Source organism: Habropoda laboriosa, unplaced genomic scaffold (genome assembly GCF_001263275.1).
Source record: "Habropoda laboriosa isolate 0110345459 unplaced genomic scaffold, ASM126327v1 scaffold486, whole genome shotgun sequence".
Classification (NCBI taxonomy): Eukaryota; Metazoa; Arthropoda; class Insecta; order Hymenoptera; family Apidae; genus Habropoda; species Habropoda laboriosa.
The window spans coordinates 720,305-736,363 of NW_017100724.1; the positions used below are offsets into that span (position 1 = coordinate 720,305).

Sequence of the window (16,059 nt, forward strand, 5' to 3'; positions counted from 1 at the left end):
GACGGAACATGGCGGCCCGCGGACCAATAGGAAACGTTTTCTCTCTGTCCTTCTCGCACACTAGTGCGTTCCTTGTCTAATACCTCTGTTTACATTCTGTGTTCCGAGTAACGAGTTGTTAGTTCGCGGAGCCAAACACGAGATGGCGTTAGTTTCACTTTAAAAAATTTAATGTATTAAAAAAAGTCTAACACTATTCCTTTTTCTGTCTAAGTCGTTTCTCTAGTGCTATCCTTGTCTACACCTATTCCTTTCCTTGTTTTACTCATATCTGTATTGTTAACTACCTGGACAAGTTATCCTTCGTTGTAAGCACGACTAAATATATTGGATTTGCATGGGTAGAACTGTTCACGATCTTCTAATAGCAGTAGAACACGTGCATGTGATGAATCATCTACTAATAAACAATTACGTTACTTTCTTATTTGTAATTTCATAGTTACGTTTAATTCTAATCCCAATCACTACTAATGTTTTAATTTTATTTTATGCTGAATCAGTAATGTTGAAAGCAACACGAAAATGATAAGGGAACTCGAGAGCTCCCGTGGCATGAACAAAAAGTGTATTGTATGATAGCACAGACGACGTACAGGATAGACCTTACCGTTACCAATTCAGGATAGGAAAAGATTACAACATTAGTAGTGGTTGGAATTGGAATTAAACGTAACTATGAAATTACAAGTAAGAAAGTAACGTAATTATTTATTAGTAGATGATTCATCACATGCGCGTGTTCTACTGTTGTTAGAAGATCGTGAACAAATCTACACACACAATCCAATATAAATATGTATCTTTGTATGCAAATTTAATAAAAGAGGATTTTTTACATCTGTCGATTTTACCATTTTTCATGGCTGGATTATATGTAATTCCTAAACTCACCGCTTTATATCGTAGAGTGCATAGTGAAAACTCTGATTTTTTACACGATCGGTATTTCAGGACGTTAGACACAAAAATACATTAGGTACACCGTCTATCCTGTACCTCGTCTGTGGTGATAGATCTATTCTTTACCTCATCTGTGGCTGTATTGATAATGTAGTTCAGGATCAAATTAATAACTAAAATAAATGTTTTTATTTTTATGAAAATGAATTTACTTTGAGGTCAGTGGATTCAATATATTTTAATTAGTATTATAATGTTTATATTCCAAAAAGTAATCAGTGATTGTTTTAGTTAAAAAAATATGTTTCTGCAAATTTTTCACTAGTTTTTCAGTTTGTTGTATAGTAACATTAAAAGTACTTAATTTGATCTAACATTCCATTTTTAGGGAATTTTTTCTTCATGTGGTATAAAAAACCAAATATATTTCGTCTTCTATAAAATAACAGTTTAGAGAACATGGCGTGCGGTCGCTGAAGAGGTTTATGTAAACGAAACGTTAACGTACAATAATTTTGTTATTAACAGAAACTTGTAAATAATTCATGTATATATATATTAGAATATAATACATTCATATATATAATAGACTGTAAATAAACAAATTTATAACGTACAATATTTAAATATTTTTGTTGTTAGAAACTGTGCAATTGATACGCACTAGCTGTGTATATCTACTGTACATTGAGAAAATCGATAGTTTTTTGTAAAAATTTAACACATTAATACGTTGAATTTTAATTATAAAAAATGGCTGATTCTGAAGAAGAAAACGATAAAGATATAATGTCTGGAATCAATATGACTGGTTTCTTATTTGGAAACATTGATGACAATGGTCAATTAGAAGATGACATTCTTGATCCAGAAGCTAAGCAACATTTAGCTTCACTGAATCGACTTGGGTTAAGTTCATTTATCCGTGAAATGATGCCAAATGAAGATATTACTGAAGAAAATGATAATGAATTTAATGACAAATGTAAAGAAGAAAATGAAACAGTTGATGATACAGATATCAACTATGTTGAAAAATCACCTAGTGCTCTTGATTTTTCTGATATAAATGAATTAGCAGAGGATGAAAAGGAAGATAGTAAGTACAGCAAAAATATAATATACTTAGATTATGTATTCCTATATAAGAGTTAAATTATATGTGCATGCACATTATTTATAAATATATTTATATTGTATATGTACATTATATGTACATGCACACTAAAAATAATTAACTCATTTTTAAATTATCTTAATGAATAGGTAAACAAGATATGCTTGAAGTAAAAGCTGAAAAAGAAAATGCAGATTATGATGCAGATGATGAAGAGGTTGTTAATAAATCTGATACACAATTAATGCCACCTCCTCCAATACCTGAAGAAAAAGAAGCACTTACTGCAGAAGAAGCAGAAGCTGCACGTCAGCGTAAATTAGAAACTCCTCTTGCTTCTATGTTACCATCAAAATATGCCAATGTTGATGTTACTGAATTATTTCCTGATTTTCGAGCTAACAAAGTACTAAGGTTTTCAAGATTGTTTGGTCCAGGGAAGCCTAGTAGTCTTCCACAAATATGGAGAGGTGTTAAAAAGAGACGTAAAAAAAAGAGACATCATGACATTAGAGATTCTGATTCTGGTTCTGATCAAGAAGAAAAGAAACCAAAGTTTAAGGTATGAATAATGATTTAGTTTTAAAATAATAACTTTGGTTTTTTAATTAACAATTTTCATATTAGGGTTGGATAATGCAGTATGGTTCAGACCCAGCTCCAGACATGTGTTGCTCTGATGATGAAAATAAATTGTTAATGCCAGTAGAAGATAAAGAACAAGTTGGTAAAACTGGTGACACTGGAGAAAATGGTGATATGGGACCAAAGGTAGCAGATTGGCGTTTTGGACCTGCACAGCTTTGGTATGATATGCTTCAAGTTCCAGAAACAGGGGATGGGTTTAATTATGGATTTAAACTTGTTGATAAGGTATCTAATTTATATTGTATCAAGTATTATTTGAAAATTATATTTTCATTTTTCAAAGATCAATCTATCTTAGACCATGATATTATTATATTTTTAATAGCTAGATGAATTAAACAATAAAGATATCAGAGATGTCAGAGATGTAAGAGATGTCAGAGATGTCAGAGATGTCAGAGATATCAGAGATTCCAGAGATATCAGAGATGCTAGAGATGTCAGAGATGTTATAGATATCAGAGATTTCAGAGATATCAGAGACGCTAGTGAGGAATTTTCTGATGATGCATTTTTAATGGTGTCACAATTACATTGGGAAGATGATGTTATATGGAATGGTGATGATATAAAGCATAAGGTGTGTAATGTTGTTTTGTTACAAAACAACTTTAACCAACATTCTTGTAGGATAATGCAAGTAGGAATATGAATATTTCTAAAGGTGTTACAGAAATTAAATAGTAAAAATAATGCAGCTGGATGGGTACCATCAAGTGGAAATAGAACTGCTCAAGCATTTAGTCAACCAGGCAAAGGTGCACCTGTACCAGTCGCATCAAATGTCCGATTAGCCACTTCTCAAATTACGACGCCATTACACATGCAGTCTCAAAAAAATAAAATGTAAGAAAAATAGTAATATGAATAAAGGAAATCAACAACAGTCACGGGAAGAAAATTATGACGACACTTGGTATTCGATTTTTCCCGTCGAAAATGAAGAATTAGTATATGGACTTTGGGAAGAAGAAGTAATTTGGGATCCTGAAAATATGAAAAAAATTCCAAAACCTAAAATTCTTACTTTAGATCCAAATGATGAAAATATTGTTCTTGGTATTCCTGATGATATAGATCCAGCTTTGGTTCATAAGGATAACGGACCTCAACCAAAAGTGAAAATACCACATCCACATGTTAAAAAAAGTAAGTTATTGCTAGGAAAAGCTGGCGTAATTAATGTATTGGAAGAAGATACTCCACCACCACCACCCAAATCGCCCGATAGAGATCCATTTAATATTTCGAATGACACGTAAGTTAATTTTTAAATAATAAAACTAATTTTAATTTTTGCAAAATAAAAATCTGACTATTTTCGTTGTTGGTTAGATACTACATGCCGCGATCATCAGAAACGACATTACGATTAAAAGTTGGAGGTGGAAATTTGATACAACATAGTACACCAGTAGTAGAACTACGTGCTCCGTTTGTTCAAACTCATATGGGACCAATGCGGCTTCGAAATTTCCATAGACCTCCTTTAAGGAGATTTAGTCATGGACCACTTGCTCTTCCAGGACCTCATTCTGTCCTGCCATTACTAAAACACATCAAAAAGAAAGCTAAGGTATCCCTTATTTTTTATGATTGTATTTTTTAAGTCGGAATAAGAATTAAATGTCATTTTTGCGCATTAGCAAAGAGAACAAGAAAGAATTGCATCTGGTGGAGGTGATGTCTTTTTCATGAGAACTCCTGAAGACTTAACTGGCAAAGATGGTGAATTAGTACTTATTGAATTTTCTGAAGAACATCCTCCTTTAATGAATCAAGTAGGAATGTGCTCTAAGGTAAAAAATTATTATAAAAGAAAAGCAGGTAAAGATCAAGGACCACAGAAATACAAATATGGTGAAACTGCTTATGCACACACTAGTCCATTCCTTGGAATTCTTACACCTGGACAAAGTATACAAGCAGTTGAAAATAATATGTACAGAGCACCAATTTATGAACATAAAATTCCAGAAACAGACTTCTTAGTTATCAGAACAAGGTATTATAGTGACACTTTTAATTTATATTACTGTTTATTTATTTTAACATAACAGTGCACTATAATAACGTATAATTAATAATTTTCAGACAGCAATACTATATCAGAGAAATGGATGCCTTATTTGTTGCTGGTCAAGAATGCCCATTATATGAAGTACCAGGTCCTAATTCAAAGAGAGCTAATAATTTTGTGAGAGACTTTTTACAAGTATTTATATACAGATTATTTTGGAAGTCTCGAGATACACCTCGACGTATTAAGATGGATGACATTAAGAAAGCATTCCCTTCGCATAGTGAAAGTAGCATTAGGAAACGCTTGAAGTTGTGTGCCGATTTTAAGAGAACAGGTATTCATATATAGTTACAAATTTTCATAAATGTTACACAATGAATTTTCCAAGAAATATTAATAACATTATAACTCTGGCGATTATTAAAATTTCCTACATTAGGAATGGATTCCAATTGGTGGGTCATAAAACCTGACTTCAGATTACCAACGGAAGAAGAAATTCGAGCTATGGTATCTCCAGAACAATGTTGCGCTTATTTCAGTATGATCGCAGCAGAGCAAAGACTAAAAGATGCCGGTTATGGTGAAAAGTTCCTGTTTACTCCTCAAGATGATGACGACGAGGAAATGCAATTAAAAATGGATGATGAAGTTAAAGTTGCACCTTGGAATACGACACGAGCCTACATTCAAGCTATGAAAGGCAAATGCTTATTACAGCTGGCAGGACCAGCAGATCCAACAGGTTGTGGTGAAGGATTTTCTTATGTTCGAGTACCAAATAAACCTACAATTAGTAAGGTAAACATTTGACATATTAATCTTACTCTGAAACATTTTTTTTGTACACATATTTTAACTTACATTTTTTTTATCACTAATTAGGAAGAGCAAGAAGCTCAACCAAAGAGAACCGTAACTGGAACTGATGCTGATTTAAGAAGGTTGTCATTAAATAATGCGAAAGCGTTACTTCGAAAATTTGGTGTGCCTGAAGAAGAAATTAAAAAATTATCACGATGGGAAGTAATTGATGTAGTCAGAACGTTATCTACAGAAAAAGCTAAAGCTGGGGAGGAGGGTATGACAAAATTTTCACGAGGAAACCGATTTTCTATTGCCGAGCATCAAGAGAGATACAAAGAAGAATGTCAACGAATTTTCGATTTACAAAATCGTGTTCTGTCCTCTAACGAAGTTTTAAGTACAGACGAGGGCGAAAGTTCTGAAGAAGATAGTTCAGACATAGAAGAAATGGGTAAAAACATAGAAAACATGCTCTCCAACAAGAAGACTAGTACTCAATTGTCGCTTGAACGAGAAGAACAGCAACGTCATGAATTACGGAAGATGTTAATGGGCGAAGTTCACGAACAGGATAAGAAAAGCAAGGAAAAAAAGAAAGAAGAAGAAGAAGATAGTCCTATAAATAATTACAATTCGCAACAAGGTAGAGTTCTTAAGATTTATCGAACGTTTAGAAACCCAGAGGGAAAAGAATATACAAGAGTGGAACTAGTAAGAAAGCCGGCGGTGATAGATACTTATATAAAGATTAGAAATTCCAAGGATGAGACATTTATTAAACAATTCGCCACTTTGGACGAGGCGCAGAAAGAAGAAATGAAGAGGGAGAAAAGAAGAATTCAAGAACAATTACGCAGAATTAAACGAAATCAAGAAAGAGAACGTATGCTTGGTGGTCCGATGGGAGGAAGTAATGCGTCATCGAGTAACATATTCGACCGTAGTAGTACCAATGCCCCAACCACTACATCCTCCAACAGTATCCTTCCATTTTGTAATTCTTTCCAATCTACCTCTCCTGCTTCTAAACATCCTAAACCCGAAATATCTCCTTCTAAACGTAAGAAACCTAAACTTAAACCAGATCTTAAACTTAAATGTGGTGCTTGCGGTAATGTAGGTCATATGCGTACAAATAAAGCTTGCCCCTTGTATCAAAATAGCATAACTACAGCACCTGTGAACGTTGCGATGACAGAAGAACAAGAGGAAGAAATTGAAAAACAACTTAATACGGATGACCAAGACCTCGTTAATGTAGATGGAACTAAAGTAAAATTATCGTCCAAATTGATTAAGGTAATTAAATGAATCTACTTTAAGAGATTAGTGTTAAAATGATATATTAATTTATACTTTTATTTTCTGTAGCATGCTGAAGAAATGAAGAGGCGTACGTTACTCTTGAAAGTACCTAAGGAGGCAGTGAGCTCTAAAAAACGAAGGAGAGCTACTGGAGACGATCACTGTGATTATCTGAAACGACAACAAAGACCTGCTAACAGACGTAGAACAGATCCTGTTGTTGTCATGTCTACAATGTTAGAAAGTATACTTAATGAAATGCGAGACCTGCCTGATGTTCAGCCTTTCTTATTTCCTGTTAACGCTAAAGTATGTTCTATTTTTCTTTAAAGATTTTACAATTGAAGCATTTGTTTATATATTTCATAATTTCTTTATCAGGCTGTTCCTGATTATCACAAAATTATACAAAGACCTATGGATTTACAAACTATACGTGAAAATTTGAGACTAAAGAAATATCAAAGTCGAGAAGAATTTTTAGCCGACGTCAATCAAATTGTAGAAAATTCAACGTTATATAATGGACCAAAAAGTTCATTAACCGTAGCAGCGAAGCGTATGCTGGAGACTTGTGTAGAAAGACTTGGTGAAAAAGAAGATCGTCTAATGAGATTAGAAAAAGCAATTAATCCTCTATTGGATGATAATGATCAAGTTGCACTTACGTTCATCTTAGACAATGTTGTTAATAATAAATTGAAATCTATGACAGAAGCGTGGCCGTTCTTAAAACCAGTTAACAAAAAATTAGTGAAAGATTATTATAATGTTATTAAAAGACCTATGGATTTAGAAACCATATCTAAAAAGGTGTCTGGTAAGTAGACCTTTATTATTGATGATACTGAAACGTTTCTAATTTTATTATATTCTTTTTTTTCTTTCAGCACATAAATATCATAATCGGCATGAGTTCCTTAGGGATGTAGAACAAATATTGGAAAATTGTACAGTATATAATGGAAAGGACTCTCCATTTACACATAAAGCAGAATTGCTTGTAAAAATTTGTAAGGAAACGTTAGATGAGGTAATTATTGTAATATTTCACGTGTTTACTATATCTTAATTAATCAATATTTCACACTTATAATCAAATGATACTTGACAGTATGATGAACACTTAACACAATTAGAAAATAACATATTGTTGGTACAAAAACGTGCAATGGAACAAGCTGATATTGATCCCTCTTGGCTTGGACCAGATGAAGAGAATTATACTATTGTAGAACCAGAATTTAGAGGGGTATCATTTTATCCATTAAAACATCTTATTTTTCTCTTATACAAAATTTGATAAATTTTATAATTAATAATATATTTTTTACAAATTCCAAATATGGATGACTTTGATTTTGTCGATGTAGAAGGAGATATGGAAGGTGATGGCAGCAGAAGTGCAAACTCGAAGAAAAAGGATGTACTTGAAGAAGGTAAAGCAAATTTCATAATATGCACATGTTTGCTTTATCTAAAGGAAGACGTAATATATATTAACCACTGATCTGTTTTGTTTTAGATTTACAATTCTCTAGTGAGGATGAATTCGACGAGGTTCCATTTGGTACAGATGAACAATCCGAGAATGCTGAGATGGAAACAATTGAATTAAATGAAGTCAGAGAAGGTACAGAAAGTGGAGTAGTATTGGCGGATGATGATAGTCAACAGGCGGCAGAAGCAATGGTTCAATTGGGTAATGTCGGTTTTTATATGGCGGACCAACAATTGCTTCAGCAAGGTTGGTAATTGTGGAATGAAATATTTAGTAGATGTTTTTATAGAATAATCAATTTAAAAGCCGTATCTTTTCTAAATTACAGATGAAAGTATGGATGTTGATCCAAATTATGATCCTTCGGACTTCTTATTAGCTGGTTTACCAGCAAGAGATGAAAAAAGTGAAAATAAGATACAGGATGATCTAGCTGTGTCCGAAAGTGATGATGATGCAGAAAATAATGCAAAACAAAAACAAAAAACATCACAACAATTATCGCAACCGGAGGAGGACGTTGGTGGTGATTTGTGGTTTTAAGAAAATTCATTCTGTTATTTTTTCAAGCAATAATGCTGTTTTATAGTTTATTTAAAAAATCAAAAATTTATTTGTCATAGAAATAATTGAATTTCAATATTTGAAATTATATAAAAGATGTACGTTTTGTTTAAAAGTGATTTTGTAAAAAGTTGGACGAATGTCTCCATTCCTGCAATGTATATTATGAATATTATGTAAACATAGATGTAAATACATAGTGGGAGATTTTCTAAATGTTACGCGTATTTTATCTTTACGCACAGTATAAAACCTGTATTAAATTTATTAAGAAAAAAATAGTCGAATATAAAAAACTGCAAATTCAGTTATATTTGTTTAGAAAATAATTCTAACCAAAATTTTGTTTGTAATATTTTTTACTGTATTAATTTAATATTGCTTAATGATGATTACTGATAAAGAATTAAAGATAAAAATGGATTATGTACATCAAATGTGTTCTGTATCTGCACATATGCCACGCGATCATGAAAAAATGCTTAGCAATATCATAAGTATAACAAAAAATGCGTCATATGAACAACTGGTAACTTATGAACCAAATGCTATTATTATATGCACCCTTAAACTCTTTTTTTATTATAATGGAACATTATCTCACTCTGACAATGTGTGCGAATGGAAACGACGAAGAAAACGTCGACTTGCGAAAGAGGGTTATAATAACTTATTGCAAGTATATATTCCTAAAAAGCCTAAGGAAATTCTTGAAGCTGTGTTTAATATGATTTATGAAGATAAACTTTGGGAATTTGAATCTTTTTGCTTTGAAATCATGCGCAATCTGTTGGAACATGGTGTTGGTGGGTCATTAATGGTTCATACCATATGGAATAAAATTGAAACTCCAAATATACACACAGAGGGTACAAGAAATATCATAAGAATAACATATGAATTGTTAGATGTCTATGATTGGCCAGATACTTACGAAACAGTAGTAGTTATTGAAAGAATTTTAAATCTCTTTTACATTTGTATAAGGACTGCACAAACATCGAATAATTCTGTACAATATGCAATACTCAAGAAGGGTTTAGAAGTCTGTATTATTAACATGGTGAAACATCTGTGCAATGATCATCTTCTTGTTATAGTTCAACATATGTGTTCATGGGTTGTAGAGCAAGGAATGACTGACGAAACTATTTTAGAATTTGGTAGTACACTTGAATATACAGCTTATATGCATGAAATAACATTATATGAAAAAACTCTAACACCAAAGATATTTCCATTATTAATGCAAATGATAGCATCAACAAGTAAAATAACCAGTTTATTAGGCAATAGAGTTATACAGTATCTGCTTGATAGAAAAGAAAATAAAATGAATTTTGATACACCTAAAATATTTTTTAAAGATACTCAATTTGACTTGAAAATAGGTCCATGTTTTAAAGAAGATAAATTGTTCTGCAAGCTTCACAGAGAAATTTTGCATGATAGTCTTCTAAAAAGTATTATAAACCATTGCTCATCACGTATGAATTTGGAAACAACATATTGTACTATTTGTTTGATTGCTGTAGAAGTACCATGTGGATTTACAGCAGCAGCTCTAGTTTGTCTTCTAATGAATTTACAAGATTTAACTTTGAAACAAAGTAAACATCATACTGAAGTATCTTATCATTTACATGCAACAGTGATAGCAGTTATGTCTCTTTTATGTTGGATTCATAAAGCTAAAGTATTTTATGAGTATGTGAATAAAATAATGATGGCTAGAGCACAATGGGCTCCACATTTAAATCCACCTATTCAATCGCAATATAATTTTGCAGCACATCATATCCTTTGGAACAAGCCAGACTTGTTTTTTGTAGATTGGGAAGCACGTTATGGTTTATGGAAATGCTTTCGTTTACGCGAGACTGAAGAAGACATACAAGAAATATGAACATTTACACATTATTACAATACATACGTATTTTAATCAAAAAACAAATTTTAAATAATTATGTAAATCAAAATTCCATGCAACGTTAGATTCCAGAATAAATACAAAAAATTTGTATGAATATTAATAAATGAATTGGATTATCGATACATCTATTTTTTTTTTTACGAGCTTAATTTTCAAGCTGCAGCTTATATGCAAAGTTGTTTATAATCATGAACATATAATCATAAAAACTGAATATACAAGTAACTGTCATCAAAATGGCTGTGTTTCGACATTTATTATATATCGTAATTCACAGTATTACGCATCAAAAAAGGAAGCAATAAAAGTTGATAGTGCATGGCACCACTTCAAATATTTTATTACAGCCTACATTTTTTTAAAGTTTAACAATGTTAGTACCACCGAAAATTTATTTGTAACTAAAAAATGTGATATTTGATTTCAAGCTACTGGCATTCGTTCATCCATTTACGCCACTCTAAACACTTTTTGATTCGTGAAATATTTATTTTATAAACTATAAATTGCAATTTAAAATTAGACATGAACTGTTTGGAAATTGATGAAACATTGCTTTGTTATTTCTTAAGAAGTTTAAAAAAGTGGTGACAATGAAATTAAATCAAGTTTTTTAAACGTAATTCGCAGTACAATAATTGAAATTATATTGTTTATATAACGAACTTCAACTTTGGTGGATTGTTTTCGTTAAACCGTCAAATTACGTTTTAATAAAGGTTAACTTTTAGAATAAATTATAATGTTTATTGTTCCTTTATTATCAGTGTATCCTTTTGAGATAATAATATTATTTTGTTTTTAAAAAGAGTAATTTTTAACAAATCATTAGGTTTTAATTATTTGTTTTTACTGCACACTTAGCACATAAATTTTATTAATTTAAGTAACATTAAAATGAAATGCATTGGTTATTGATAAAAACATTATTGATACATGTAAGTAATAATTTGTATTGTGTATGTTTTTTTTTTAGTCATTCAACTTTCTAAACAAATAATGTCTGGAGAACAGTTTTCATTAGTTTGGAATAGTTTTCCAAGGAATTTGTCTTCTGGATTATATACACTATTAACTGATGAACAACTAGTTGATGTAACGTTAGCTGCAGAGGGTCAAATATTACGTGCACACAAGTTAATATTATCAGTGTGTAGCACATATTTCAGAGAACTATTTAAGGTACATTTTAACATATTTTATATAACTTATTGTTATTCTATAACATTAAAATATTTGTAATAATATATAATATAATAATAATAGGGAAATTCTTGCAAACATCCAATTGTGATTTTAAAAGATGTCAATTATCGTGATTTGTCAGCAATGCTTCATTTTATGTATCAAGGAGAAGTTAATATTAAGCAGGAAGATATTGCTAGTTTCTTAAAAGTAGCAGAAACTTTGCAAATAAAAGGTTTAACCACAGAAACTGAAGAGGTATGTTTAACATGATGTAATACTCTAATTGTACAATATAAAGAATTATTTTTTACTTATAGAAACTTGAAGAGACTTTGACAAAGAATGTACAAAACTTGAATCAAATATTTAATACAGAAAAAAGCAGTATTAATTGTGGTACATCAGATAAAAGTGTTTCCACTTTTGAAAAACAAAGGCAATCTGTACAGAAGGATCAACAATGCCAAAAGCAAGATGTCTTGACTAAAGATGAATCACATAACAGTGAATTTGTAGAGAAGAATACAAATGATAATGATATATGTCAGCAAGATTCTCCTTCTGATCCAGCATATGATATGCCAGATATGCATATGGTACAAAACAATAGTTCTACTGACATAGAGGCACAATGCAATGAAGAGGAGCCACTAGATTGTACAGCTGATATAGGTCATGCAGAATCAGCAAAGCATGAACCCTTGGATTATACCCTTGACATTGATACAGAAGCAGGATACAAAACATATTTGCCTAACGAGTCACTCTATAAACCTGAAGAAAATATGCCAATAAAAGGTATTATTTAAATACTTCTTATTAGGGTAGACATTTAAAAAATTATGTAATTAGTAGGCTGATGACTATAAAGACATCATTTGGAGCTGAAAACGTTTGATGAATGAATGATTATTCCAAAACAAGATGATTAAAATTAGAAAAGGGACTACAGTTACTGGCTGTTTTATCGAGATGCAAAAGATTTGACACACTCAACTGTTTTCGTCGATGGATGTGCAGTTGTACACATTTTTCAGTATATATAGCATAAATTAATTTTATGATAGAATCAATTATACATTTGCATGCTTATTTATTGGGTGTTTCAAATCTAAATTTTTTAATGCTATAAGATTACATATTTTATGGAAAAGAAAATGGTTGAAATGAATAATATTTGTATTTTGCAGATTTTGTACCAGATATGCAATTAGTTCCCTATAATCAGAATATCCAAACTCAACCATTTGGTAAGTTTTTGATTTTTACACTTTTGTTTCAATAATTTATTTATTATATTTACAACATTAATTTTGCATATTTTTATATATTTTCAAAGTAGTTTATTTATTTTTATTTAACATTAAATTGTTGTAATTATTATTAGTATTTTATTTATTCGTTAGGTTTAAGTAACATGACTGGTTTTGAAAGTGAGTTTGCGTACGAAACTGGTTGTCATAGTAAAGGTCGACGAACTGTTAAAGGTATTTCCAACAATAGTCTACCGTTGGAAACAACGCTGCGCGTTGTATCTGAACTGGGACCAACTTTACGTATGGAAAGAGGCAAGGTTATTCGAATGTATTCATGTCCATGGTGTCTTCGTCATTTCACGCGTAAGGAGAATCTCAAATTACACGTTCGATATATTCACGGCCCGCTTGAAAGTTTAACGTGTAAACTTTGTGGTAATAAATATAAGAACAGCAATAGTCTACGTGTACATTCGTATCTCTATCATAATGCTAAACGGGACAAACATAATAAGCCACTAGTGGATGGTGGCGCATGAAATTAAAGAAGACAACTTAATTAACATTAAATTTCGTAATGTACATTTTCTTATGTCATATTAGAAGCATAGTAACGCATAAAATTAATGCATAACATGTGTGATATTGTTGGCACAATTTTATTTATGACCTGCACGGGTCTGACATTTTATCAAAATATAATTATTTAATAATTTTTATTTACCTTTTGTCTAGTATCATTACTATGCTATTTAAAAAGTTTATGAATTTGAAGGAACACAATATTCTCTTAATTAAAATTAGAGAGATTTAGAATTTAGAAACGATCATTACCATATTTTATATAAAGCAGGTTACTACTTTTTAAAAGAAACCAATTGTAAATATATATATGTATATTAATATACCATTTTGTAAATATATATACATTTTTAATAAAATAAAACATTCATACTTTATTTAAACTGTACCTATTTAAACGTCACACTATATATCAATGTTACGAAAAAAGATCAGTATTCTAATCATTACGAATGTTTATTCGATAACGATTGATTTTTTATTTTCCCTTTTCTACGTATTATGAAAATTGATCACCAGCTGCTAGATATCAAATTTTTCATTTCTTTCTTTATCTCTCTTCTGCCTAAGTGCAAACTTCGTTACAAATATCAAAAGATCGATATAGAATCACATATTTCAATCGATTTGAACAGCAAACGAAAAGAAAAAGGGTATAAAACGATTATTCCAAAATCAATCTGATTCAATCTCGAAAGATTTTACCAAGCCCGTTCATCTGTACGGAATACCAAAATATTAAAATCACCAACCGCCGATCTCCCGTCACAACAAGTATCAGTGAAACAAACATCATTTATATCAAGAATAAAAAGTTATCGACATCTCGTTACGAGAAAATTCCTCGCTCTCCCTCCGTGTTGGAGGAGAAACTTCCTTCGACTATCGTTAGAAATTCCTTATCATCGAACCCAGCAACGGATTTCCATGTTCCAGCGACATTTTCGCGATTCTTCAACCTGGACCAAAGGCCGAAAGATCCGGCGATTATCTCGACTCCGCCGCCTATAATTAAACAAACCGCGATTGGATTCGGCGGCATGGTTGACGATAAATCCCGATTCACTGACAAATGTCATGGAATCCTATGGATTTCTGGAGGGCGAGGGGGAGTTTGTCGAGACCGAGGACAGTGGCTCCGATGTCGATCCGCAATATCATCGTACTACCGTTTGTCTGGCCTTTTCCAACGGGGTCGGGGGTCAGGTCTTCGGAACATAATCGTGCACAGAGCAGTCAGTAGCACCGTGGATTCTCGTATACGCGATCACTTATATAATTACCAGTGAAACTCGTCGATTTCCAGCGTCACCTATCCACTTCCGGTTCTGGCTGGTCGCTGAAAGGAAACTCGAAGGTTGCAAGGGATCATGACCGCGATCAAACTTTTCGATATCCTCGGCATCTCGTTGCTGCTGCACTTGTGCTTCAGCCTGCTGCTGTTGCTTGTTTTGGTACCGTTCGCCTTGTTCGTTTATCCGGGTAATTATCCTCGAACAATGGTTCCTTCGATTGTGAATGGTTGGCGCTTGTATTCGTTGGTTCGACGAATAGTGATTAACAATGGAAATTCTTAAATTGTATAGTAGAACAGTGATGATTTTCACATTGATTTGGTATCGATATCAATTAACACAACGATTGCCATTTGTCACCGGTGTACAGGTGGGTCGAAATGCGAAAAAGAAAGAAAACGCGACAAATGATCAAAAATCAAACTGTACAACGAATGAAGAATATTTCAATATATTATGAAATGAATTTTTTACATTAAAAATTTATAATGTAAAATTTGTTCGAATGGAAAATTACATACGAAATTAGATGGGTAATCCAGGTGTTAAAATGAGTAATATTTCGAGTCATTCGTGTTTTGTTAACAATATTAAAAAGGAAGAAAGAAAAATTTACAGCAAATATTCAGTTATTTTCATTAACATTTTTTTTTCTTGTTATTCTTCTTACTTTAAATTGTGTAACATTTCTGGTGAACTAGTGCAAAGTTTTCCATTTTTTTCCCCCGAAAAAAGTGTCACCTTTGCATTTTATTCTAATGAGAATTAAATAGTAAACGGCACGGTTAGCAGTTAACATTCATAGAACAATTAACGTGTTATTGTAAATGAGCGTTTCTCTGATGTTTTATTCATGCGGCTGATTTATACGAGTAGAAAGGTTGACGGTGCATTATCTATTAATTTGCATCTAATCAGATGATTCATTTCAATGTAA

General features: G+C 31.8%; 4 protein-coding genes across 4 annotated transcripts in view; all 4 read left to right on the top strand.

Moving 5' to 3' along the window:
• The first annotated feature begins 1,656 nt into the window (after positions 1-1,656).
• On the top strand, positions 1,657-8,847 carry LOC108577036 (transcription initiation factor TFIID subunit 1). The gene is given in 18 exon segments (XM_017940123.1): positions 1,657-2,002; positions 2,170-2,582; positions 2,648-2,916; positions 3,140-3,248; positions 3,333-3,515; positions 3,517-3,926; positions 4,004-4,244; positions 4,315-4,673; positions 4,763-5,025; positions 5,131-5,492; positions 5,577-6,797; positions 6,870-7,112; positions 7,185-7,623; positions 7,694-7,836; positions 7,918-8,055; positions 8,134-8,242; positions 8,329-8,550; positions 8,633-8,847. Coding segments are annotated over 18 exon segments (5,685 nt in total).
• A 409-nt stretch (positions 8,848-9,256) lies between these two features.
• Positions 9,257-10,774, top strand: LOC108577093. The gene has a single exon (XM_017940191.1). The coding sequence runs from the start codon at positions 9,257-9,259 to the stop codon at positions 10,772-10,774; it is 1,518 nt and encodes a 505-aa protein (XP_017795680.1).
• Positions 10,775-11,460: 686 nt separating this feature from the next.
• On the top strand, positions 11,461-13,941 carry LOC108577073 (modifier of mdg4-like). Its single transcript, XM_017940170.1, has 6 exons — positions 11,461-11,520; positions 11,778-11,983; positions 12,068-12,244; positions 12,307-12,787; positions 13,180-13,239; positions 13,396-13,941. The coding sequence occupies exons 2-6, from the start codon at positions 11,801-11,803 to the stop codon at positions 13,782-13,784; spliced, it is 1,290 nt and encodes a 429-aa protein (XP_017795659.1). The 5' UTR covers positions 11,461-11,520; positions 11,778-11,800; the 3' UTR covers positions 13,785-13,941.
• A 1,256-nt stretch (positions 13,942-15,197) lies between these two features.
• LOC108577078 overlaps positions 15,198-16,059 on the top strand; it is a 6,549-nt gene continuing 5,687 nt past the window's right edge. The window contains exon 1 of the mRNA XM_017940176.1: positions 15,198-15,309. Coding sequence (XP_017795665.1) covers positions 15,198-15,309 — 112 coding nt within the window. The remainder of the gene's footprint in view (positions 15,310-16,059) is intronic.

Coding starts and splice junctions, on each gene's coding strand:
- LOC108577093 (XM_017940191.1), top strand. CDS start 9,257: ATGATTACTGATAAAGAATTAAAGATAAAAATGGATTATGTACATCAA.
- LOC108577073 (XM_017940170.1), top strand. CDS start 11,801: ATGTCTGGAGAACAGTTTTCATTAGTTTGGAATAGTTTTCCAAGGAAT. Junction 12,245..12,306: donor TAACCACAGAAACTGAAGAG/GTATGTTTAACA, acceptor TTTTACTTATAG/AAACTTGAAGAGACTTTGAC. Junction 13,240..13,395: donor TATCCAAACTCAACCATTTG/GTAAGTTTTTGA, acceptor TTTATTCGTTAG/GTTTAAGTAACATGACTGGT.